The 25,850-nt window shown below is 40.0% G+C and overlaps 1 protein-coding gene across 1 annotated transcript in view; it reads left to right on the top strand.

Moving 5' to 3' along the window:
* Window positions 1–25,850, top strand: part of RIPK1 (receptor interacting serine/threonine kinase 1) — a 73,939-nt gene that overhangs the window by 39,526 nt on the left and 8,563 nt on the right. Inside the window, exons 2-7 of the mRNA XM_041772161.1 lie at window positions 6,988–7,207; window positions 7,897–8,053; window positions 11,478–11,615; window positions 13,034–13,262; window positions 15,308–15,457; window positions 23,527–23,603. Of these exons, the coding sequence (XP_041628095.1) occupies window positions 6,988–7,207; window positions 7,897–8,053; window positions 11,478–11,615; window positions 13,034–13,262; window positions 15,308–15,457; window positions 23,527–23,603 (971 nt within the window). The remainder of the gene's footprint in view (window positions 1–6,987; window positions 7,208–7,896; window positions 8,054–11,477; window positions 11,616–13,033; window positions 13,263–15,307; window positions 15,458–23,526; window positions 23,604–25,850) is intronic.

The raw sequence follows: 25,850 nt of genomic DNA, 5'->3' as shown, positions 1-25,850 counted from the left end.
TGAAGTGTAACATAATGTGAAGTGCATGTTTTGTAATTGTACAGCTTTATGAAGTATCATAAAGTGAACATTACCCAGGTTAAGAAATAGAACATTTCCATCCATCGTTCCTGAAACCTCTTGTTCCTCTCTCTTCTTACTCACTATCTCCTGTCTCCTATCGTGTAGTAACTACTGTCTTGCCTGTTAATATCACAAATTAATTTTGCCTTTGTTTGTGGTATTGTTTATTATTGCTATTTCTTTGTATTTCTCCCAGTTTTACTGAGGTATAATTGACAGACAAAATTGACTATCAGTGTGAGTGTTTTGAAACATAGACTCATCCTGCCTTAGAAAAAATTTTAGAGGGCATCCTTGGGTGGCTCAGCAGTTTGGCACTTGCCTTTGGCCCAGGGCCTGATCCTGGAGTCCCGGGATCGAGTCCCACATCAGGTTCCCAGCAGCTTGCTTCTCCCTCTGCCTGTGTCTCTGCCTCTCTTTCTCTCTCTGATATACATAAATAAAATCTTTTAAAAAATTTTTAGAAAGTTGTGAAATTTCTTGAAATTTTTAGTTAATTTTAGTGAACAAAATTTGCTTTCCTGAGTCCCTGAATTAGTATCCATTTATGAAAAAAATTAAGAAATCCTGTTAAAATGGACACAATTACATTATTAGTTGAAATTAGTTGTCATAAGATGATATAAGAGGGCAGGGTGCTTTCATTAATTACCCTGCAATGGCTTTATAATACGGTTTTCTACCTGCCTACATTCAGTATTTTTGTGACTGTTGGGTACTAAACTATTCACAAGACCTTCCTAAGATGCTCAGTGCTTATAAAGTTGAATTGTTCATGGGAAAAAGAAGAGAGAGAGAGAGAGAAAGTGGTTAAAAACAAATCACTGGAAACCATGCAAGAGGTGTATAAGATTAAGTAAGATCAGACTAAACCAGCAAATTGCAAGACTGGAAGGAGAACTGATTTGGGTCAGGCACCAACCTCACAAAGTGCTTGGACGCCTCCTTTCTCCAAGGTCCTTCATCTTGCAAGAGGCGCTACAAATCCTAGTTGGTCCTGGCAAATTTGAGGAGACAAGATCTTGGCTGAAGGAAAGAGAGCAACTAGAACTCCTCAAAAAAGTTGAAATCTTATACTCAAATGGCACACTTCACTGTTAATAACTCCTTCCTGTTTCTTTACTCTCTGAGCCTTTTTTTAAGTCATATACAACAGTAGTCTTGAAAACTGCCAGATGTATATCAGAGTGTGGATGCACCCTAACTTATTCTCTCTTCTGTGTATGTAAATTGTTTTATATGCTTTTGTCATTCTATGTGATGTTGCCAGGACCATCCTTGTAAATAATCTGTTTCAGCATCTCTGATTTGATTAAAGAAATACTAAGTGGAGTAATTATTGTCATTAAGAAATACATTTTATTATAAATGTAATTCATGCTTATTGTAGGAAATTTGGAAAATGAAAGTGTACGGAAGAAAATAAAAATCACCCTACTATACAAATATAATCTTTGCTAACATTTTAGTGTCTTTTGTTAGGTCTTTTTTTTTCTGTACATATATCTATATGTATACTTAGTCATCTGTCTGTAAATATATTTTTATTTTTACTTATTATTTTGAATGGCTATATAAGCTTCCATCTTATGAATGTCCTGTAATTCATTTAACTGTATCATTTCATTTTGGACAATTAAATAGTCATTTTAAAAAATAATTACCCATTTAATGGTCAATTAGGACATATGGAATCTTCATGGTTTCTTATATATAATGTCATGTCTTCTGCAAATAGTGACAGCTTTGCTGTTTTCTTTCCAATTTGGGTACGTTTTCTTTTTCTTGCCTAATTGCTATGGCTAGGACTTCCCACATTATGTTGAATATACGTGGCAAGAGTGGGTGTCCTTGTCCTGTTACTGATCAGTGCCTAGGGCAAAAAATGTCAGGTTTTGCCCTAGGCACTATAGGCAGTACACAAGATAGTTTCTTGCCTCCTATGTAATTAATTAGAAATAATTCTCAAATTACAGCTATCTTAATTATTTCAAGGGAGAAGTAAAGGGTGCTATGAAAATGTCTAATGGGAAGACCTAGGATAGCTTCCTTGAGGAAATGACATTTCATTGAGACCTGAAGGATGAACAGGATGACCCAGGAGAAGAATATGCCCTCAGAGGGTTATAGGGGAGAGTGGAACGAATTACTCTATCTCCCCAACCTTACTATTCTCACAAGGATGGATCAGTAGAGAGCTACTGAGCAGAGGATCCCAGCTGCAGACTGACATTCTCAAAGGCCACTGAAATGGGATAAATTTGGATAAATGTGGGCAGCTGGGCCTGCCATAGCCAGAACCATAAAGCAGGCAACAAATGTGTTTCCTTTGGGAAATGAGGAAATTGAGGTTTGTAAGTTACCCAAGTCATGAGGCTAATAAATTGTAGAGCTAGAGTTCATACTCTCAAGAGAAAGGCCTGTGCTTTTTCCACAGTAAAATGGCTCTGCTGCCTCTCTTTCAACGCCTGCCTCAATACCATCACCACCCTCTGCTCCTGGTCTTTGGCCCTTTATTTGTGTAGCTTCCCCACCCCTTGTCTACCCCATACATAGATGTGCTTCTTCCCAGAGGGTGCTTCCTCTTGTTTGGCAATGTCTCATAGTTATAAAAAAGATGGTCCTTAGTGTTGTCTACTGTGCTGATATGTGAACTTTTTGGGGGTGATGTGGTCTGCCCACAACCTTTGTACAAGGTGCAGATGGTAACCTGAGCCAGACTGTCGTAGACCACTACACAACACCACTACATCAAACTAAAAAGCTTCTTTACAGCAAGGGAAAACATCAACAAAATGAAAAGGCAACCTATTGAATGGGAGAAAATGTTTGCAAACCATACATCTGTTAGGAGCTTAATATCCAAAATATATAAAGAACTCATACAACTTCATAGCAAAAAACAAAAACAAAAAAGATTTAACTAAAAAATGAGTAGAAGATCTAAATAGACATTTTTCCAAAGAAGATACATGATGACCAACAGACCCATAAAAATGATGCTCAGGGTCATCAGGGAAATGCAGATCAAAACCACAATGAGATATAATCTCATACCTATTAGAGCTGCTGTTATCATACAGACAAGATAACAAGTGCTGGAAAGGATGTGGAGAAAGGGGAACCTTTGTACCTGTTGATGAGAATGTGAATTGTTGTAGCCATTATGGAAAACAGTATGAAGCTTCCTCAAAAAATTCTGGGTATTTACTCAAAGAAAACAAAAGCACAATCAAAAAGACATGTGTACTCCCATGTTCATAGCAGCATTAATAGCGAAGATATGGAAATAGCTTAACAGTCCATCAATAGATAAATGGAAAAAGAAGATGTGATTTATGTATCTCAACACGTAATGCTGATTATATTGATGGTATCAATATTGATAATATATCAATATATAATTTCATCTTATATATAATATAACAATATATATTGATTGATATTCTTCAGTATATCAATGTATATTCAGCCATAAAAAATAAGGAAATCTTGCCATTTGTGACAACGTGATTGATCCTTGACAGCATTGCGCTAAGTGAAATGTCAGACAAATGCCATATGATCTCACTTATTTGTAGAATCTTGAAAGAAAGGAAGGAAAGAAAAAGAGAAAGCAAGCAAACAAGCTTGCTCATAGATCCAGAGAATGGGGGATGCCAGAAGCAGGGGTTGGGAGAAAGGGTAAAGGTTTTTTTTTTTTTAATTAAAAAAAACAAAACTAAACTAAAAGCTCCAAAAGGCAATGTAGTATCCTGGATTGGATCCTAGACCAGAAAAGGGGCATTTGTAAAAAAAAAAAAAAGAAAAAGGGTAAAATCAGAATCAAGTGGGGGGTTTCATTAATAGTAATGTACAAGGTTGGTTTCTTAGTTTTGACATACATACTATTAGAAAGTAGATGAGAAATATACAGGAAAAATTAATAAAAATAGAAACATAGAAACAAATTTTTAAAAATCTTAGAGTGAACTTTCATGTGTCTAATGTCAATATTATTTTATTCAGCCTGCTTTGTCACATAGTATCTGTCTACCACTGTCTCTCTCCACCAGTCTATCTGCAAAGTAAATTGCAGATGTCAGTACCCTTCCTCCTAAATATTTTCAGCATGTACACCACTAACGAGAGTTCAATATGTTTACAGAGTTTTCTTTTTTTTTTTTTTTTAAAGATTTATTTATTTATGATAGACATAGAGAGGCAGAGACACAGGCAGGGGGAGAAGCAGGCTCCATGACGGGAGCCCGACATGGGACTCGATCCTGGGACTCCAGGATCGCGCCCTGGGCCAAAGGCAGGCGTTAAACCGCTGAGCCACCCAGGGATCCCCCAGAGTTTTCTTTTGATGCAGGATTTGCCTACATTTGCTGAGTATTGACAAATGCTTATGCCTGTGTATCCCTAACCCCTACCGAGATGGTAGAGCATTACTACCACCCCAGAACATTACCTAATGCCCCAAACTATTCAGTCCTCACCCTGTCCCTGGGCAACCTGTCCCTAGAAAGGTACTCCTTTTCCAAGATAGATTACTTTGTTCTAGATCTTAATATATTGGGAGGCCTGGGTGGCTCAGCGGTTAAGTGTCTGCCTTTGGCTCAGGGCATGATCCCAGGTCCCGGGACCAAGTTCTGCATCGGGCTCCCCATAGGGAGCCTGCTTCTCCCTCTGCCTGTGTCTCTGCCTCTCTGTGTGTGTCTCTCATGAATAGATAAAATCTTTAAAGAGCAAATAGAACTTAATATAGATGAAGGTATACAGTATGTATTCTTTTGTACGAGGCTCCTTCTGTTTAGTATGTTTTGTGACTCATCCACGTTGTGTGTATATTAGTAGTTCATTGCTTTTCATTTCTGAGTTGTAATCCATTGTATGAATATACAATCCTTTTTTTTTTTTCATCCAGTGTCGTCTTGAGGCATCATCACTTTTTCAAGTTTGGGGTGATGAATAAAGCTGCTCTGAACTTCATACAAATCTTTGGGGACATATGTTTTCATTTCCTTTAGGCTTAGAATTGCTTGGCCCTAGTCTAAGTGTATGTTTCGTTTTTAGAAGAAACCCCTCGATCTTTTATCAGAGTGGTTGTATCACTTTATGCTCCTATTCACAATGTATGAGAATTTCAGTTGTTTCTTATCTTTACCATTATATTTGGTAGAGTCAGCCTTTTAAATTTTGGATATTTTGGTAGGTGTGTAATGGCATCTCATTATGGTCCCCCATGAGTTTTTATTCTTCAGTTTGAGGAAAATGAATGGAAGAAGGAGAAGCAAACAATTCTGTTTTGAGATTACATACGCTGTATACCTTGTGTTACTTATGTAAAAATTCTCCAAATCCTCATCCTCTTTCCACCTTTATATTCCTTCTAGAGAATGCATTGTTCTTTTTATATTCTTCAAATTGATTCTTTTATTCATAGTTACTCACAACCCTGTTATTTTCTAAGAGTATCCAATAGTTTTACCTAAAATTCCTTGGTGCCTACTACTGCCATTGTATCTGCTGGGTCTGGCTCATGCTGAACTTTCTCCTTTGTGTTTTGTAATTTTGGAACAGGAGCTAATGTTAAGTTAGACTTTACTTGTGGGAATTATATCTGGTCTTTCTTGAGGGTGTTTGTTTGCTTAACCTAAACTTAACTCAGGGATATCATCAGCCTGTAGCCACTTTCTTTTCATTTATTTTTTATTTATTTTTAAATATTTTATTTATTTACTCATGAGACACAGAGAGAGAGGCAGAGACACAGGCAGAGGGAGAAGCAGGTCCACGCAGGGATGCTGATGCAGGACTCGATCCTGGGACTCCAGGATCACCCTCTGGGCCGAAGGCAGATGCCCAACCACTGAGCCTCCCAGGCGTCCCTACACATTTTCTTTTTAAAAAGTTCTTAGTTTGGGCCGTTTTGGCCATAGGAGAAGTATAAATTCAAAGCCCAAATCTATTTGAAGATGGGCCCAGGTTATGAATTCACTTGGAGGTGCTTTTTATCCCCCATGTCCTATCCAAGACAAGCGATTTCCTCTGCTTGGCAGACTGTTTTTCCCCGTCCATCCCTTCACTGACAAGTGCCATTTTAAGGGGGGAGTCTCTGTTTCACCCCTCTTTTCTTGCCTTGCCATGATCTCTCTGTCTCTGGCTGCATTTTAAACCTTGACATTTGGATGTCATGATTGGCCATCCACATTAGGGCCACTGTCCTAGTTCAGGTGCTATAACAAAATATGGACTGAGGGCTTAAACAGTTGACATAATTTCTCACAGTTACGGAGGCTGGAAGTTCAATATGAAGGTATCGAAAGATTCAGTGCCTGGTGAGGACGGGCTTCCTGGTTTGCAGATGGCTGTTGTCTTCTCGTATCCTCACATAGTGGAGCAAGGGAGAGAGAAAGGGAGCTCTTATAAGGACCCTAAGCTCATTCATGAGGCTTCTACTTTCATGACCCAACTACCTCCCAAAGACTCTACCTCCTAATACTGTCACTGTGAGGTCAGCTTTAACCAATGAAACTTGGGGTGAACACTTTCAGTTCATAGCAGCCACCAGCGGGGCCAATGCCTGCCCCCCCCCCCTTTTTTTTTAATCCCTGGTATTATTCTCCTTTCTATTGGGCCCACCTATGCATTTGAATGGACATTTGTGGTATGTTATCCCATACACAGAGATCTTTTGGAGCAGGAGGGTTTTACAATTTTTGTAGTCCTCCGTGTTGCCAGAGATGGAAATTTAAAAGAATAAAACTTGTGGTTTTCTGTAATTCTCGAAAATATGACAAATGGTGTATTTACAAGCTACATCCATCCTCAAAAAGATTAAGGCACACCAAGCACGTGGTGGAACTTTACATGTGTTTTGAATAGTGACTTTCTGCACTGAGATGTCTCCTTGTTTGCGTTTGTGTTTCTGTTGTACAGGGCACAGCTCTGAGGAGGAAAAGGTGGTACATTTGTGGACATTCTTAGGATTCACAAGGAAACCAACCATGTCCTTGGATGACATTAAGATGAAATCTAGTGACTTTTTGGAGAAGGAGCATCTGGACAGCGGGGGCTTCGGGAAGGTGTCTTTGTGTTTACACAGATCCCATGGACTCGTAATCCTGAAGAAGGTGTACACAGGGCCCAAGCGCACTGAGTGAGTGGGTGGCTGGGGCAGGTATCGGGCTGGGCCATGGGAAGAACTCCTGTGGAGGTGTGGGCAAGCACGGCCCGGGGTTTAGAAGGAGACAGACGGGGTGACAGCGTGCAGACTTTGTCAGATAACGCTGCTAGCTGGTCATCGTTAGCCCTGAACGGCTCCTGAGGATTCTGAGGCTGGTTAGCAGGAAGCTCAGGGCCAGCTGACCATGGAAGAGGAGGGATGGGGGGGATTAAAGAGAGGGAAGGAACTGAAGGGGCAGGAGGGAGGCAGTGGGAAGAAAGTGGGAGGGGTCCGTGAGATAGACTTGGGTACTTGCTGCAGAGCTCTGCTGGGGACCAGCCCTACATAGAGGGCAAAAAGAGGTAGCCCATTAATTAGAGGTTCCAGAAGCCCCATGTTGAAAGCAGTTGGTGGACTCACTAGCAAGAGAGGCCGCGTGGTGTGGGGTGGCGTCTGTGGGGCTGCGTCCCCGGGGGCTCGTCGTTCCTCCCCTGCTCTGAGGTCTCTTGCGCGCTTGCTGCACACCCCCGGGAAGGACCAAGGACCCCTCTGCCCGCCGACGCCAGCACCGGGCCCGGAAGGGGTCGAGACCCGCACGAGCCCGGACAGCAGCGTGGGCTGCGGTGGCCGCGTGTCCCGCGTCCTCAGGCCTCGAGGGACACGGGCCGCCTTCCGTCCCGCAGGTACAACGAGTCCCTCCTGGAGGAGGGCAGGATGATGCACAGGCTGCGGCACAGGCGAGTGGTGAAGCTCCTGGGCGTCATCCTCGAGGAAGGGAACTACTCCCTGGTGATGGAGTACATGGAGAAGGGCAACCTGATGCACGTTCTCAAGGCCGAGGTAAGCGTGCGGCCTGCTGTCCCCCGGGGCCTGGCCGCCACCCCCTCCAACCCCCGCCACCCCCCTGGGGCCGGTCGCATCGCAGCTGCCTTTGGTCAGCCCCCCGCATCCTCGGTGGCCGGGGACAGCCCGTCTCCCTTGGCCCGTCGGCTGTGAGGCCTCTGCCCCCGGGTCGTGGAAGGACACACCGCAGGTCCCCGTGCGCTCCTGTGATGCTTGCTCTCCGACGCCGCTTGAGCATCTTCCAGCCTAAGTGTTAGTGCATTAGCGGCCAGAAGGCTGGGTAAGGAAGGCTTGAAATAAGGACATAGAAACCGATTCTGAAACCACCCCACCTTAGTAAAGCACCTTTTAGCGTCTGTCTAGCTATTAGGAGTGAGACTTTGTGCTGGTTGCTCCGGAGCCCACAGCAAGTATGACACAGACCCGCCTGCGGCACAGATAAGGAGGAAAACTGTGTGGCCTGGTGGCATTTCCACAGGCATCCCCCCAGCCGTGGGGACACCGAGGACAGGTATGTCCCCCCAGCCGTGGGGACACAGAAGACAGGTACATCCCTCCAGCCGTGGGGATACCGAGGATAGGTACGTCCCCCAGCTGTGGGAACACCGAGGACAGGTACATCCCCCCAGCCATGGAGATACCGAGGACTGGTACGTCCCCCAACCATGGGGATACCGAGGACAGGTACATCCCCCCCAGCCGTGGGGACACCGAGGACAGGTACATCCCCCCAGCCGTGGGGACACTGAGGACAGGTACTCACTTCAGTGCGGGGTGGATAAGGAGGGATTCCAGAAGGACGAGGCCTGAGCCAAAGCCTGAAGTATGGGTGCAGTTAGGGAGCACGTGTTCCTGGCGGGAGGACGGCGAAGGACAGAGAATACAGCAAGTTTGGAACACCGCCAAGAACTGGACTTAGCCCGAGCATGGAGGGCGTGTGTGCCTGGTGGGATTGGCTATATGCAGGGCAGATACCCCCCTTTCCCCACCTTCTCCCCAGCCCTACAACTGTCCAAGGTTCTGTCCCTTCTTCGATTCCTCGAAGCCCTGGGCAGCTCTCACAGGCACCGGTGGGAAGGCTAAGAGTGTAGCTTATGCACGTTGTGTTGTGGTTGGATGTGATTGCTCTTCTCCCCAAAACCAGGTTAGACCAGCTGCCACTCGTAGTAGGTGTTGAGGCATCCTGCCAGACGAGGCAGAGATAAGTGGACTAGTTTGGGCTCCAGAAGAATCGAGGAGGATGTCAGGGAAAAGAGCAGAAAGGAAAATGAGAAGGGGATTTTCTTTGCTTACTCCGAATGTTTTCCCAAGTCCAAAGGTGTATACCAAGGAAAGAGGGAAAATCTCCCGCTGTTTTTTGGGTGGTGGCGATCAGACTGCCAAATCAGCCACTTTATGGGTTTTAAATATGGTTTAGAGGGTTGACTTGGGACTCTAACTTCCGTCATTTAAATTTTTGTCCGGTTTACCAACAACCAACATATAAGTAAATTTTTAGAGAACAGCCCATTTGTAAAGTAGAGACTGTATGCACGCATGCATGCACGCACGCACACACACACATACAGTTTACGTTTTTCGGTGTTAAGTAAAATTAATGTTTTGGAATTCTCTGTAATAGCATTAATATTTATATAACTAGAATACAATTGTAAGTAAGAGTGACTTCTGAATTTACAAAGACTTGCTGAAGTATCTGATACGAAATTATCAAGCAGCTATTCACTTCAGCATTGTTTTGTTTTTTTGTTTTCCTAGTCAACGTGGTATCAGGTCTCGTTTATGTTTTTGTTTTTTTTTTTTTTAAGATTTAAATTCAGTTTGCCAACATATAACACTCAGTGCTTATCCCGTCAAGTGCCCCCCTCAGTGCCCGTCACCCAGTCACCGCCCCCCCGCCCACCTCCGCTTCCACTACCCCCTGTTCGTTTCCCAGAGTTAGGAGTCTCTCATGGTCTGTCTCCCTCTCTTAATTTTTCCCACTCAGTTCCCCTCCTTTCCCCTATAATCCCTTCCACTATTTTTTCTGTTCCCCAAATGAATGAGACCATATAATGTTTGTCCTTCTCCGATGGACTTATTTAACTCAGCATAGTACCCTCCAGTTCCATCCACCTCGAAGCAAATGGTGGGTATTTCTCGTTTCTAATGGCTGAGGAATATTCCATTGGATACATAAACCACATCTTCTTTATCCATTCATCTTTCGATGGACACCAAGGCTCCTTCCACAGTTTGGCTATCATGGACTTTGCTGCTGTAAACATTGGGGTGCAGGTGTCTTGACATTTCACTGCATCTGTATCTTTGGGGTAAATACCCAGCAGTGCCATTGCACTTCAGCATTGTTTTAACATCATGTTACCTCTAGGTTCATCTTAAATGTTTGTAATCAGTGTAATCAGCACATTTCTTTCATATTGTCTTTTCTCGTATGATTTCATACACACGTTTCTGTGACATTGTTCGTCTATTTAATATATAGTAGCATATACTAATGGACTGTAAAAAATACTTGATTTTTTGTTTATTTCTTTATGCCTTCATTCAACAACAATTCTAGGCACCATGCTAGGTAGTAAGTAAGGATGTATATTATATTCATCGCCATCATCACCGTGTTCTGCTCTCAAAGACCTTAACTTTATAGCATTTTAACATATTTCCATATTAGCATGGAAGTTTTAGTTTTACAGGACAGAACACAATAATAATACCCTTAGCACATGGGATGAAATCTTTCTTTAAAAGGAGGCTTCCTTTAAAATAATAGCTGTGCTGCAAAGCATAGTAGAAGGAATCCTGGTGACTACAGATGGTCCCCAACTTATGGTTCGATTTACGACTTTTTCACTTTACAATGGTCAAAAGCCATGGGCATTCAGTGGGAACCATTCTTTGAATTTTGAATTTGGATCTTTTCTTGGGCTAGTGATATGCATTATAGTCCTCTCTCATGATACTGGGGCAGCGGCCGCTGAGCGGAACCACAGCTCCCGGCTAGCTGCGTGATCACAAGGTAGACAGCCGACATGCTTGCGACCATTCTGTCACACAGCCATTCTGTTTTTCACTTGCTATTCACTATCAGTCAGTTACTTGAGATGTTCAACATTTTATTATAAAATAGGCTTTGTGTTAGATGATTTTGCCCAACTAAGGCTAATGTAAGCGTTCTAAGCAGATTAAAGGTAGGCTGGGCTAAGCTATGGCGTTTGGTAGGTTAGGTGTATTAAACACATTTTCGACTCATAATACTGTCAACTTGTGATGTGTTTATTAGGACATAACACAACTCCATTGTATGTCGAGGAGGATCTGGATATCCACAGGCTCAGACCCCACAACCTTGAATAAAACAGTTGCTTTGGCCTGTTTGACTTACCTTTCCATGTCATAGACTTAATGTCCCTTGTTTTAGGTCAGTATCCCCCTTTCTGTAAAAGGAAGGATAATTATGGAGACCATTGAAGGGATGTGCTACCTACATGGAGAAGGCGTAATACACAAGGACCTAAAGCCTGAAAACATCCTTGTCGATGATGACTTTCACATTAAGGTAAACCAGAATCTGAAAGTTTCTAGAAGATTGGGGTGGTTTTGTTTTTTTCTTAAAGATTTTGTTTATTTGTGAAAGAGAGAGAGAGACAAAGATAGCAACAGAGATAGCAGCAAAGAGCATGAGCAAGGAAGAGGAGAAGGAGAAGCAGATTCCCGCCCTGAGCAGGGAGCCTGATGCAGGGTTTAACCTGAGATGGTCCTGGGATCATAACCTGAGCCAAAAGGCAGATGCTTAACAGACTAAGCTACAAAGATACGGACTCGATGGAGTTCATATTATTTATTTTTTTATTAATGTCATCTACGTTTTTTAACAGTTTTTTTTTTAACTATAATTTATTTATTCCATTGTAGTAAAGGGAACAAGGGGAGGGGATTTTCCTTTTGTTCACCCAAGAGCAGATTTAGTAGGTGGAACATCACATCTAATTGGTTTTGGCAGCAGGAATCCAAGCACGAGAATCTGAAAGGGGAAGCAGCAATGGTGGGGAGCGCAGGAGCTGCTGACTCAGAGTCCCTCCACTATGAGATTCTGCTTCTAATGCTTCCTTCTAGTCTTGGACAGATTCTTATTCCTATAACTTTAAAAGGAAGTTTCACTCTTTAACATTAAATCACTTATTTCTTATGTATCTCTTAGGTTAAAATCTGGGGATTTTAGATCACCACATGACCTACCCAAATGCTTGGATTCCTAGAGGCAAAAGTGAAACTGTCACCTCTGATTTCTTCTTAACTGTATTGTTCTATCCTTCCCTGTTCTATCATTGCCCTGCCACCTCTCTCTTTGTTCTGTGTCTGACCTTTGTATTTTTCTTTTGGTTTCCTTGTCGGTTTTTCTCCTTCTTCCTATCCCATCTTCTCTCAGGTTCAGGCTACCAACTCAAAACAAGTAGCACAGCAGTCTGTATCCTCAGGACTTTGGAGTTCTTAGAATCTCGCATCCATGGGCTTCGGGACACCATTTGGGAAAACTGAAGGTGCGGTATCTAGTCCCCATGTGCTATACACATCTGCTGAGAAGACCCCTTTTCTTCCTAGCCCCAAAAATAGTTGAAAAAAAAGTATGCAGAGTAAATGAGGAATTAGAATAAACACGTTCTGCTGTAGTTCATGTCAGAAATGACTTCTGCTTTTCTCTTCCCTCCCCCTCCCCTAGCAAATTACATGGTTTTATTGCATAAGAATTCAAATACCAGAATTTCAAATGGACACATCTTAGGGACATTTTCCAGATAGCTGAGGAAACAAAGTTTCTATGAACTTGTTCAGAAGTAGCTGTTTTAATACCTATCTAGTGGAAATTTCTGGAAATTCACTATACCTTGCATCTATTAGTTAAGCCCAACCTTTAAAGACAAGTCTAATTTGCCTCTGGCTCTCATAGAACAATCACGTTGATTTGATCTCTTGCAGATAGCTGATCTTGGCGTTGCTTCCTTTAAGACGTGGAGTAAACTGACTAAAGAGGAAATTAATGAGCAGAGGAAATTGAATAGTGTCTCTAAGAAAAATGGTGGAACCCTCTGCTATATGGCCCCAGAGCATCTGAATGACATCAACGCCAAGCCCTCGGAGAAGTCAGATGTGTACAGCTTTGGCATAGTACTTTGGGCGATATTTGCTAATAAGGAGCCATATGAAAGTAAGACATTTATAGAGGAGTGGGATCTGGCTGTTAATCAAAACTGCTGAGTGAAATATTGGCCTTCAATGAAGGCAGTTAGGATTTACAACTGTTTGTTGATTTAAGGTACGAGACCATAAGCTACATGAGGGCTGGGACCATATCTGATTTATTCAGCACTATTTCCCCAGTATCCATCTCACAGTGCCTGGAACACAGTAGGCGCGCAGTACCATTATGTTGAATGCATGAGTAATCTCGGTTTAGGAATCAGGGATCACAGGACACATAGGAGCCATGATGATGTGTCTGTATTTGGGGGGTGCTGTAAAATTCCAGGATTCTTCCTGGACAGGAAAACTTACTTCCTTCTGCTTATGAGGCATATACTTCATACTTTGATTCATTCACTTGCTCTTTCACTCGAGAATTCTTTCTTTTTAGTACTTACTAGGGGTACTTTAATCAGAATTAAGAATAAAAAGATGAGAACAGATATATGGAGATACAAGATACAAGAATAAAAAGATGAGAACAGGGCAGCCTGGGTGGCTCAGCGGTTTAGCACCACCTTTGGCCCAGGGCCTGATCCTGGAGACCTGGGATCGAGTCCCACGTGGGGCTCCCTGCGTGGAGCCTGCTTCTCCCTCTGCCTGTCTCTCTCTCTCTCTCTCTCTCTCTTTCTGTCTCTAATGAATGAATAAATAAATAAAAATTTTTTTTAAATGAGAACAGATACATGTTCATGGAGAAGAACGGATACAAAAGTATATATATACACATCTTCAGTTTGTTAAATGTCTAAATTAATGGACATTTTCCATTTCTATTTTCTTGGGTGATTATCAGTTATCACCAGTTATTATTATCAGTTATTATTATCAGTTCCCCCAGTTTAATGATCAATCACCCATTGCCAGGGCCTCTCAAATCTCTTATCTCTATCCGTGGCCTGGATATCCACTTATCTGTTAGATCCATTACACATGCCAGAGGATCCCCAAAGCAAGATCCCCCCAAATAAATTCATCTTCTACATGCGCTCCTTGTAGTCCGCTCAGTTTTGCTCATGTTCAGAAAATGGCATCAACATCCACTTACCAGTTGCCCAACCAGAAACTCTAGGCATTCCAGTCTCAGCTTTGTCCATTCAAAACCTATGAATTCAAGGTATATATATGATTCAAGATCCATCTTGAATCCCTCGACTTCTGTCCCCACCAGACTCTCTAGTTCAGACCATCCGTATTTCTACTGAGGGCTGCTCATTTCCCCATTCACCCTGCAGCCAGGCTGGTCATCCTGATAGACAAGTATGACCATCTCGTTCATCTATTTGTAATCTTTCCAAGGCTCCCTGGGCCTCCAGGATAGAGTTCAAATTCTTCAGCATGGAATACAAGGCCCTCTCTGGCTTTTCCATCTTTCTCTAGCTTTATTCCTTACTTCTCTTTCTTTAGTCAGTATGCCCAGTTATAGAGAACTACGCATAATTCCTAGGATACATCACAATTTTGGAGACTTCCAATCTATTCATATCCTGCCCCCCTATCCTGGAATCCTGCTCTCTGAGTCCTCCTTCCTGATTTATCAATAAATCCTTCTAGTTTTTTTTGATGCAGCAAAGCCTTCTCTGACCTTCTCATCATGGTTGTGTTAGCAGAAACCTTTGTACTTAATTTTTGAATAACCGTTACCACTCTGTATTTTAAGTCCCTCTCAATAAACTGAGTTCCTTACGGGTAAGAGCTGTTCCATGTTCGCCTTTGTATTAAAGTCTGGAGTCTGCCATTGGTTTTATTTGTATATTCTAATCTACCAGGAGGCCACTTTGTTGTGAATTCTTTCTTCTGCAGAGGTTAAAATGTCGTTTGATCATCTGGGCAGTAGAATATGTCAGTGCCTTGTCAGAGGGTCCTTCTGCCCCTAACAGATGAGGCGCCCGTCCTAAAAGCATACCCTAGGTAGAGGAGATCAGCAGGATTGTCCAAGTTCTGCTGCTTTCCTGCCTGAGACACGCAGGACCTGAGGAAAAAAATCAACGTAAATCCTTTGCCTTATAGATGCTATTTGTGAACAGCAGCTGATACTGTGCATTAAATCTGGGAACAGGCCAGATGTGGAGGACATCATTGAGTACTGCCCAGAGGAGATTATCGGCATCATGAAGCAATGCTGGGAGGCAAAACCCGAAATTCGGCCAACATTTGCTGGTAAGAGCATCTTCTGTGACTGTATACATTGCCAGTGAGGCAATTTTCCTGGTAAGATGTTGTCAGGAAGTTGAAGTGTTCAGAAATCTGAGTTCTACTTGTGATTTCAAATAGACTTTCTAGATTTCAAACATTTTGTTCAATGAAAAGATACCATCCCTCTTAAAAGTGTGAAGTTATATGAGGCCCTCTTCTTTCTTTTTTTTTTTTTTTTTGCATAATTAACTTTTTAAAAATTGTGTTAAGGGCAGCCCGGGTGGCTCAGCGGTTTAGCGCCACCTTCAGTCCAAGGCATGATCCTGGAGACCCAGGATCGAGTCCCACGTCGGGCTCCCTGCGTGGAGCCTGCTTCTCTGCCTGTGTCACTGCCTCTCTTTCTTTGTGTGTCTCTCATGAATAAATAAAAAAAAAATCTTTAAAAATAAATAAAAATAAATAAATAAAAATTGTGTTAAAATATACATAATGCATCAGTTACCATTTTAACCTTATTTAAGTGTACAGTTCAGCGGCGTTGAGTACGTTCACAGTGTTGTGCATCCAGCACCACCAGCCATCTCTAAAACCTCTTCATCTTCCCAAACTGAAACTTCGTATCCATTAAAACGCACCAACTCCCCATCCCCCTTCCCCCAGCCCTTGGCAGCCACCCTTCTGACTTTTCATCCCTATGAATTTATTCTATTATTTCTATCATTACATCAATAGATACAATTCTAGGCACCTCGTGGAGTCATACAGTTTTTGTCTTTTCGTGCCTGGCTTATTTCACTCAGGATAATGTTAGGGTTGCTCTGTGCTGTGGTGTGTGTCAGAAGTTCCTTCCTTCCTTTTTTTTTTTTTTTTTTTGTAAGATTTTATTCATTTATTCATGACAGAGAGAGAGAGAGAGGTAGAGACACAGGGAGAGGGAGAAAGTGTGTGTGTGTGTATATATATATATGCCGCATTTTCTTTATTCATTCATCTGTTAATGGAAACTTTGGTAGCTTCCACTGGTCCTTTTTTGTTTATTAGCATCTTTTATTTCTTCTCCTTGCCCTTGTGTTGCAGACTTCTTTGGAAATGTATATTGTCATTTAGATTAGGCCTGTAGGGCAGCCCCGGTGGCTCAGTGGTTTAGCGCTGCCTTCGGCCCAGGGTGTGATCCTGGAGGCCCGGGATCGAGTCCCACGTCGGGCTCCCTGCATGGAGCCTGCTTCTCCATCTGCTTGTGTCTGTGCCTCTCTCTCTCTCTCTCTCTCTCTCTCTCTCTCTCTCTGTCTCTCATGAATAAATAAATAAAATCTTTTAAAAAAATTAGGCCTGTAGTAGAGGGCGAGGAAAGGGGACATAGGTGTTTGTCACATCCTTGCATGTCTTCCCATTCCACTAGGTTACCTAGGACCTTGCTAAGATTCTAGAGGCAGAGGAAAGAAAATCAGGTAAGCAAGAAACAAACAGTAGGAAGTCACTTAGGAGCCTATTTATGCCATGAGAAAACAGAATAAAGCCCCACCCACCACTAGAACCAAGGATTAGAGGGGTACTTTGATTTACTTGCTTGTTTTCCTGTTTTCCTAGTCAGCCTGAATCCTCTCCTGACCTGGTCTCTTCTTTTCTTTCATGCCTTTTTTAACTTTTTTAAAGTTAAAGTTCCTATTTTGAGATAATTGTAGATGTACCTGTGGTTGTAAGAAAAACAGGGGTACCTGGCTGGCTCAGTCAGTAGAGTATGCAACTCTTGATCTCGGGGGTTGTAAGTTCGAGCCCCAGGCTGGATGTACAGGTTACTAAAAAAAAGTCCTTCTAAAAAAAATAGGGAAAAGAAAAGAAAACACAGAAATATCCCATATACCTTTTACCTAGTTTACCCCAGTGATAACATCTGGCCAAACTACAGTATAGTTTTACAACTAGGATGTTGACCTTGATACAGTCAGATGCAGGTCATCTCCATCACCAGAAGGGTCCCTTATGTTGCCTTCTTGTACCCACACCCACTTTCCTCGCGAACGCCACCCCCCCTCCTTCACCTCTGTTGATCACTAATCTGTTCTCCGTTTCTGTCATTTTTTTGTCACTTCACAAATACTACATAAATAGAATCATAGGGACCCCTGGGTGGCTCAGCAGTTGAACGTCTGCCTTTGGCTCAGGGCATGATCCTGGAGTCCTGGGAATGAGTCCCACATCAGGCTCCCCCGCATGGAGCCTGCTTCTCCCTCTGCCTGTGTCTCTGCCTCTCTCTCTCTGTGTCTCTCATGAATAAATAAATAAAATCTTAAAAAAAGAATCATAAAATACTTTTTGGGAATGCTTTGGGTTTGGCTTTTTGCCATTCAGCATGATTCATCCAGGCTATTGTGTATACCAACGAATTGTTCTTTTTATTGCTGAGTAGTATTCCATGGTGTGGATGTACCACAGTTTGTTTATTCTTTCCTCAAAAGAAATATGGTTCTTTCTCCATTTTTGGCTATTATAACTAACACTACTGTAAGTATTCATGTGACAGGTTTTTGTGTGAATATGTCTTTATTTCTCTAGAATAAATAACCAGGAGTGTGATAGCTAGGTTATACAGTAGTTTCATGGTTGTTTTTTTGTGGATTTTTTTGCCACTGTTTTCCAGAGTGGTTGTACCATTTTATGTTCTCGTTAGCAATGTGAACCACCAGTGGTCCAGTTTCTCTGCGTCTTTGCTAGCATTTGTGGTGTTGTCACCATGTCATTTTAGCCATTCTGATAGGTAGGTAGTGATACCTCACTGTGGTTTTAATTTGTATTTCTCTAATGACTAATGATATTGAATATATCTTTTTTATGCTTATTTGCTATCTGTCGATTTTGGTGAAATGTTGCTTTAGGTCTTTTGCCTGTTTTCTAATTAGATTGCTTGGTTTTTTTGCTGTTGAATTTTGAATGTTCTTTATATCATCTATGTAGTATTCCTTCATTGGATTTGTGGTTTGCAAATACTTTCTCCAAAACATAGTGGGTTTTTTTTTTTAATCCTCTTAAGCAGCATCTTTCACAGTGTAAAAGTTTTTGATGAATTCTAGATTATGAATTTTTCCTTTTATGGATTGTACTTTTGTTGTCAAGACTAAGAACACTGCCAGGGTTGGATTTCAAAGATTTTCTATATGTTTTGTTCTAAAATTCTTACAATTTTACATTTAAGTCTATATTAAGTGTTTTTTTTCTATAACTGTCAAGGAAAATTTTTGATTGCTAACCAAAGAACAATAGCACAAAACTAAATATTTGATTCTTTCTTGCGAGTCATTCAATTTATATTTTGTTGGAAAAGTACCACAATCTATTTTGAGTAAATTTTTGTATAAGGTATGTGGCTTAGATTGAAGTTCATATTTTGCCTATGAATATCCACTTGTTCCAGTACCATTTATTGAAAGTCTGTCTCTCCTCCATTGAATAGCTTTTTCTTCTTTGGCAGAAATCAGTCGGGGATATTTGTATGGGTTTATACCTGGGTTCTCTATTCTGGTCCATTGAGCTGTGCATCTAGCCCTCTGCCAATACCTACAGTGATATGTCTTACTGAGTAGGCTGATTCCTTCCATTTTTTCCTTTATTTAAAAAATTATTTTAGGGGATCCCTGGGTGGCGCAGCGGTTTAGCGCCTGCCTTTGGCCCCAGGTGCGATCCTGGAGACCCGGGATCAAATCCCACATCGGGCTCCCGGTGCATGGAGCCTGCTTCTCTCTCTGCCTGTGTCTCTGCCTCTCTCTCTCTCTGTGACTATCATACATAAATAAATAAAAATTTAAAAAAATTATTTTAGCTAGTCTCGTTCCTGTCTTTCCATATAAAATTTAGAAAAATCTTGTCTATATCTACCAAATAAAAAATCTTACCTGGATTTTGATAGAAATTGTGTAAATCGGTATATCTATTTGGGGAGAATTGAGATCTTTACTATACTGAGTATTCTAATCATGGACACAATATGTCTCTTCATTTGTTTGTATCTTTGCTTTATCAGTGTTGTATAGTTTTCAGCATACAAGTCCTATATATTTCTTTTTGAGCAACTGTAAGTAGTTTGTATTTTAAATTTGGTGTTCATTTGTTTATTGCTAGAATATGAAATACAGTTGATTTTTTTTTATGTTAATCTTGTATCTTATGACCTTATTGAACTCACTTATTAGTTCTAGAAGTATTTTAGGAGATCTTTTTTAGATTTTCATGTCATCTCCAAATAGGGACAGTTTTATTTCTTCCTTTCTGATCTGTATGACATTTATTTCCTTTTCTTACTTTATCACATTGGCTAGAATTTCTAGCATTATCTTAAATAAGAACAGTGAGAACAGACACCCTCACCTTTTCTCAATATTAGAGGAAAGCATTCAGACTTTCATTATGAAGTATGTTAGCTGTAGGTATTTTGTAGATACTCTTTATCACTGAATGAAGTTCACCATACTTATCCTTATTTTTCTGAGAATTTCTCTTGAATGGGCTTTGAATTTTGTCAAATGTTTTTTTCTGCAGTGATTGATATGATCATGTGATTTCCCTTCTTTTCACTGTTAATATGGTGAATTGCATTGATTAATTTTTGAATACCAAACTAGCCTTGCATCCCAGGAATAAAATAATAATAAAACCTATTTGGTAATGGTGTATAATTCTTTTTATATATTGTTAAATTCTATTTGCTAATATTTTGTTAAGACTTTTGCAAGTATATTCACTAGGATATTGGTCTATAGCTTTTTGCTTTTGTATTATCTGTGTCTGCTTTTGATATCAGGATCAATATTGGCTTCATAAAATAGAGGAGTTTTCCCTCCTATTTTTTGGAGGAGAATGAATGTAATTGATGTTAATTCTTTAAAAGGTTTTTAGAATTCTCTCAAGAAACCATCTTGGCCTGGAAATTTCTTTTTTGGGAGTTTTTAAATTGTGAAATTGATTTCTTTAATATTATAGGAGCTATCAATATAATCTGTATATCAGAGTAGTCTGTTTTATATCAGAGTAATATATGAAATAGTTTATTAGTTCTGGTTGTGGTAGTTTGTATTTTTTGAGGAAAATGATGTATTTAATTTAAGTTGTCACATTTATATGTGTAAAGTTGTTTGTAGTACCTCTTATTATTGTTTAGCTATCTCCAGGGTTTGTATTAATGTCCTCTGTTTCATTCCTGATACTGGTTATTTATGTCTTCTGTTTTCCTTTGTTACTCTTCCTAGAGGTTTATCAATTTATTGATGTTTTTCAAATAACCAGCTTTTTGTTTCATTGATTTTCTCTATTTTTTTTTTAATGTTTTTCATTTCATAGATTCCTGTTCATTTCCTTTCTTCTACTTTTGGTTTTCTTTGTTCTTCTTTTTCTAAGTTCTTGAGGTGGGAATTTAGATTATTGATTTGGATTTGAGACCTCATCTGTTTTCTAATGTGTGTGTAATGCCATAAATTTCCTTCTCAGCACTGCTTTAGTTATGTCCCACAGATTTTGATAGATTGTTTTTTATTCTCATTTACTTAATTGCATTTTTAAATTTTCTTTGAGATTTTTCTCTTTGATCTATGCATTATTTAGAAGCATGTTGTTAGTTTCCAAGAGTTTGGAGTTTTCCTGCTTTCTTTCTGTTACTGGTTTCTGGCTTGGTTTCATTGTAGTAAGAGAACACATTCTGTATGTTTAACTTCTGTCAAATTTATTGAGGTTGGTTCTATGGCTCAGGATATGGTGTATTTTGGGATATGTTCTGTGGACACTTAGGAATGGATTATTCTGCTCTTGTTGGGTAGAGTGTTGCGTAAATCTCAATTAGATCTGTAGATAATGTTGAATTCTTTTATGTCTCTGCTGATTTTCTGTCTAGTTCTTTCAGTTGTTGAGAAAGAGATGTTCAAGTCTCCCACTATGATTGTGGATTTGTCTATTTCTGCTTTTAGTTTTATCATCTTTTGCTTTATAGATTTTACATCTCTTGTTTGGTGCGTATATATTTAGGATTGCTGTCTTGATGGATTGATCCTTTTATCATTAGGTAAATGTCCCTTTTTGTCTCCAGTAATCTGCTCTGAAGTTTATTTTATTGAATATTAAGATAGCCACCTTCTTTCCTTTTATTAATGTTTATATGATTTATCTTTCCCCATATTTTTACTTTAAAATGCCTAAAACCATTATGTGTGAAGTGAGTTTCTTGTGGCAGTATATACTTGGGTCATGTTTCCTTAATCTGTTTTGCCAATATGCGTCTTTTGATTTGTGTTTAGACCATATTAATTTACTTTATTATATTTTCCAGTTCAAAAATTTTATTGAACTTTCTTTTTTATCTTATGTTTCTTTGTTGAGGCTTTCTGTTTTCTCATTTGTTTTAAGCTTGTTTGTAATTGCTTATTGAAGCATTTGTATCATGGCTGTTTAAAAATCTTTAAACAGCTAGTTCTAATATCTCTGGTATCAATTATCTTTTTTCTTTCAGTTTTAAATCTTCCAGTTCTTAGTCTGGTGAGTGATTTTTCTATTGAAACTTGCACATTTTTTTACAATGCTAGGAGTTTTTGGGTATTCTTCAATCCTTCTACATTAGCTGGCCTTTTTCGGACATGGATTTGGCAGTGGAAGAGTAGCTGCCACCTTGTTCATAACAGGTAGAGGGGAGTCTAGGACACCTGAGAAGGCGGGGGGGGCGGGCCATTCCTTGTTTGTCCTGGTCAGGGTGGAAGTTCCAGTGAAGTCCATGGACACTGCAATGGAGGCAAAAGTTCTGACTCCCACTAGGCTTCTGACACTTCTCCGTTGGAATGGGTAGGAGCACCTTACTATTGCAAAGTAAGAGTGCAAGTCTAGTCTACCTTCATAGTCCATTGAAACCACAGAGTAGAGAGGCTCATTACCATCTGGCAGGACGGAAGGCACAGCAGTGGTTCTTCCCATGCCCCTAGCACCCACTTGGAGGCCACATGTTTAAGAATGGACCAGGAGGAGGAAAGGACTTCCTGTTGGCCCTCTCTGACATCACCGTGCTGGGGGTGTTGAAGTACCCTGTTCCTGTCTCATGAGGTTGGAAATCTTAGCTCCCTACTTGGCCTTTGCTGGTAAGGTTGGGGGTGGAGCCACAGTGTTTTCTGTGATGTTTGGCTGGAGAGTGGTTATTGACTAAAAGTCTTTTGTCTTGCTAGGCTACCCTTTGCTTAGTCCTTTGGCTAGAAAAAGCAGGCTTTTGTTAGGATTTTGTTGTTCGGTTGCCAGCTTCCTTAAGTGCAAGTCTGGGATCTAAGAGGCAAAAAGAAATCCTAGTGAACTCATCGCCATGTCTCCTCAGATCCCAGAGTCCCTAGTTTGTCTGCCTTTGTCTTTCCTCCTTTCATGCTCTTTTTATTTGTTTTATGTGTGATTTTATAGGGGTTCTTGTGCTTAGAGGGAGAAATAAAGAAAGATATGTCTACTCCATCTTCTTGAAAGTGGAAGTTGCCTTTTTCTTTTAAGGCTAGCAGCTTTGAACTCTTTATATCAAATCCCTATTCTGAGTGTTCTAGCCTATAATAATTTTGATACCAGAGAGACCAAAACAAGGAGTTGTCCATCCCTATTCAGTTGGAGATTAATTCATAATAAGTTGGGCTTTGTGCTGCAGTTGGAGAAACATGCTATTAGGCAAAAAAAAAAAAAAAGAACTCTTGGACCAAGAGCTTTGAACTCTTTATATCAAATCCCTATTCTGAGTGTTCTAGCCTATAATAATTTTGATACCAGAGAGACCAAAACAAGGAGTTGTCCATCCCTATTCAGTTGGAGATTAATTCATAATAAGTTGGGCTTTGTGCTGCAGTTGGAGAAACATGCTATTAGGCAATATCTCTTGGTTTCCATTGTTGCCTTGTCCCTTCGTCTGTCTACTTAGTTATTAGTCTTATTAGTCTCTTCATATAAGTCAGTGATTTGGCATTAAAATTTTTATTTTACTGCTTTGTCCACAGATTAAGGTAAGTAATTAAAAAATAATAGATTACTAGTATTTAAATTTTAGTTTAGAAAATACCTAAGAAATTTAAAATACCTTTTTTTTTTTTTTTTTTTTTGCATAGGCATTGAAGAAAAATTTAGGCCTTTTTATGAAGATCAATTAGAAGAAAATGTAGAAGAAGATGTGACAAGTTTAAAAGTAGGTAACATAGCAGGTACTCAAAACATTAACATATCAAAGCATATGTATTACCAGTTTTGAAAACCAAAGCAATATAATTTGTTACTAAGATTTGAGGTAAGCTGGCTTGGTAACCACATGAAACAAAATTAGCAGTTCTGTACAGATAACCATCAAGTTGGCACACTGGACCCATTCCTCCATCAAAACTAATGCAATGAGAGAAATTATATATATAGCAATGTGGAGACAAAAGCACAACCTCACTGGAGTAGAACGGAAAGTACCATAGGAGGATCAGTCATTTTGAGGAATTCTTGGAAGCCAACAGAATTTTATTTCCTAAGACCTATAACAGAAAAATAAAATGCTAACCCAAAACATAATGCTGAAGGAGTACTGGAGGAACAAGTCTATGTCCATTTGTAGAAGAAACAGCATGGTCAGCTGGGGCGTCGGTGTAAGACTGTCACTTGGGAACCATGCTTGTGCCGGTTACAAAAGTTGGCTCCTCCCTCTGAGTCCCTTGTGCTGTGCAACACATGGGAGCAGCATCTTCCTCAACCTGAAACAGTGAATTTGGTCTGGGGTCTAGAAGTATATCAAAGGTTATTACCAGCCAAGTAGCCAAGACAAACAAAGACCTTCCCTACACACACACTTAGGAAACAAGCTGCTGGCACAAGTACAACAACATGCTGCTAGATTCATGAGGGGAAGAACTACAGTCAATAAAACAGGCAGGCATATGGAGATTTCAAAATGAAGATAAAAAAAAACCGGAGAGGCGAGAATTACCAGACTTCTGAGGGATACCTACACTATAAAAGGAAAGGTATCCAATGGAAGAATGTCAGGAAAGAGAGTCACTAGGTTAAGTCACAATAATCAGAAATATTTCATAACTATAAAAAGTTCAACTCACCAGGAAGATAATAACAGCTTTAAATATGTGCATGCCCTTAATAACATGGTCTCAATATCAAAACAAAACTTGATAAAACTCAAAGGAGCAAAAGACAAATTCAGAATCATAGTTGGAGATTTTAATATACAAATTTCTCTTTAACTGACAGAACAAATAGACAAAAAAAATCAGTAAGGATATAGAAAATTTGAAGAACATGATTAACATTTGACTGAATGGAAATATATAAAACACTGCATTTAATAACTACAATAGGCTTTTCAAGCACATACAGACATACTTTAAAATTGATTGTGTCCTGGGAAATAAAACAGTTCTCAACCAATTTTAAAAGGATTATAATCATATTAAGAATTTTCTCTGATTACATTTCAGTTATGCTAGAAATTAATCTTAAAATTTAAAACTCTCATGTGGTTAGTAGTTAAGAAATATATTTCTAAATAGCCTGTGGATTAAAAAGGAATCACAATGGAATTTAGATAAATTTTAAACTGAAGACTAACAAAAGCACTACATATTAAAACAAAATGCAAATGTGACTAAGAAAAAAACTTAAAGGAAATACCAAAATGTTAATTTTGTCCTTGGAGTGAAGGCAGAATGTGTAGGTTTTAAATATAATTCTGTACATTTTCTATATTTTCAATAATGAGTGGTATCACTTTTATAGCAAAAAAGAGTTTCTTTTTCCTTTTTTTTTATTTTGGTAAAATACACATAACATAAAATTTACCATCTTACCTTTTCTTTTTTTTAAAAGATTTACTTATTTATTTTAGAGAGAGAGCGTACATGCATATGTGCATGGGGGGGGAGGGGGGGAGAGAGAGAGAGTCTTAAGCCGACTGACTCCAGGCTGACTGCAGAGCCTGACACAGGGCTCCATCTCATGACCCAGAGATCACGACCTGAGCCAATAAGACCAGGAGTCTTATGCTTAAGCAACTGCACCCCTCAGCTGCCCCACCATCTTACCCATCTTTCAGTGTAGAATTCAGTAGCATTAAGTACACTCACAGTGCTGTGCAAACATCACTTAGTGTCCATTTCCATTTTTAAATATTCCAAACAGAAACTCTGTGCCCGTTAAACAACTGTTCCCCATTCCCCTTCCCAGTTCCTGGTAATGTGGAATTCCACTTTCTATGAATTTGCCTCTTTAGGTACCTTGCAGACGTGGGGATCAAACAATATTCATTTTTTTGTGTCTGCCATATTTCACTCAGCATAATGTTTTATAGGTTCATCCATGTTGTAACATGTTTTAAGAGCTTCGTTCCTTTTTAAGGCTGAGTAATTCTCCATTTTCTGTGTATATCACAGTTTATTAATTC

The sequence above is a fragment of the Vulpes lagopus genome, chromosome 10 (assembly GCF_018345385.1).
Source record: "Vulpes lagopus strain Blue_001 chromosome 10, ASM1834538v1, whole genome shotgun sequence".
In the NCBI taxonomy this organism is placed as follows: domain Eukaryota; kingdom Metazoa; phylum Chordata; class Mammalia; order Carnivora; family Canidae; genus Vulpes; species Vulpes lagopus.
This window is presented reverse-complemented; position numbering and strand designations above follow the sequence as displayed.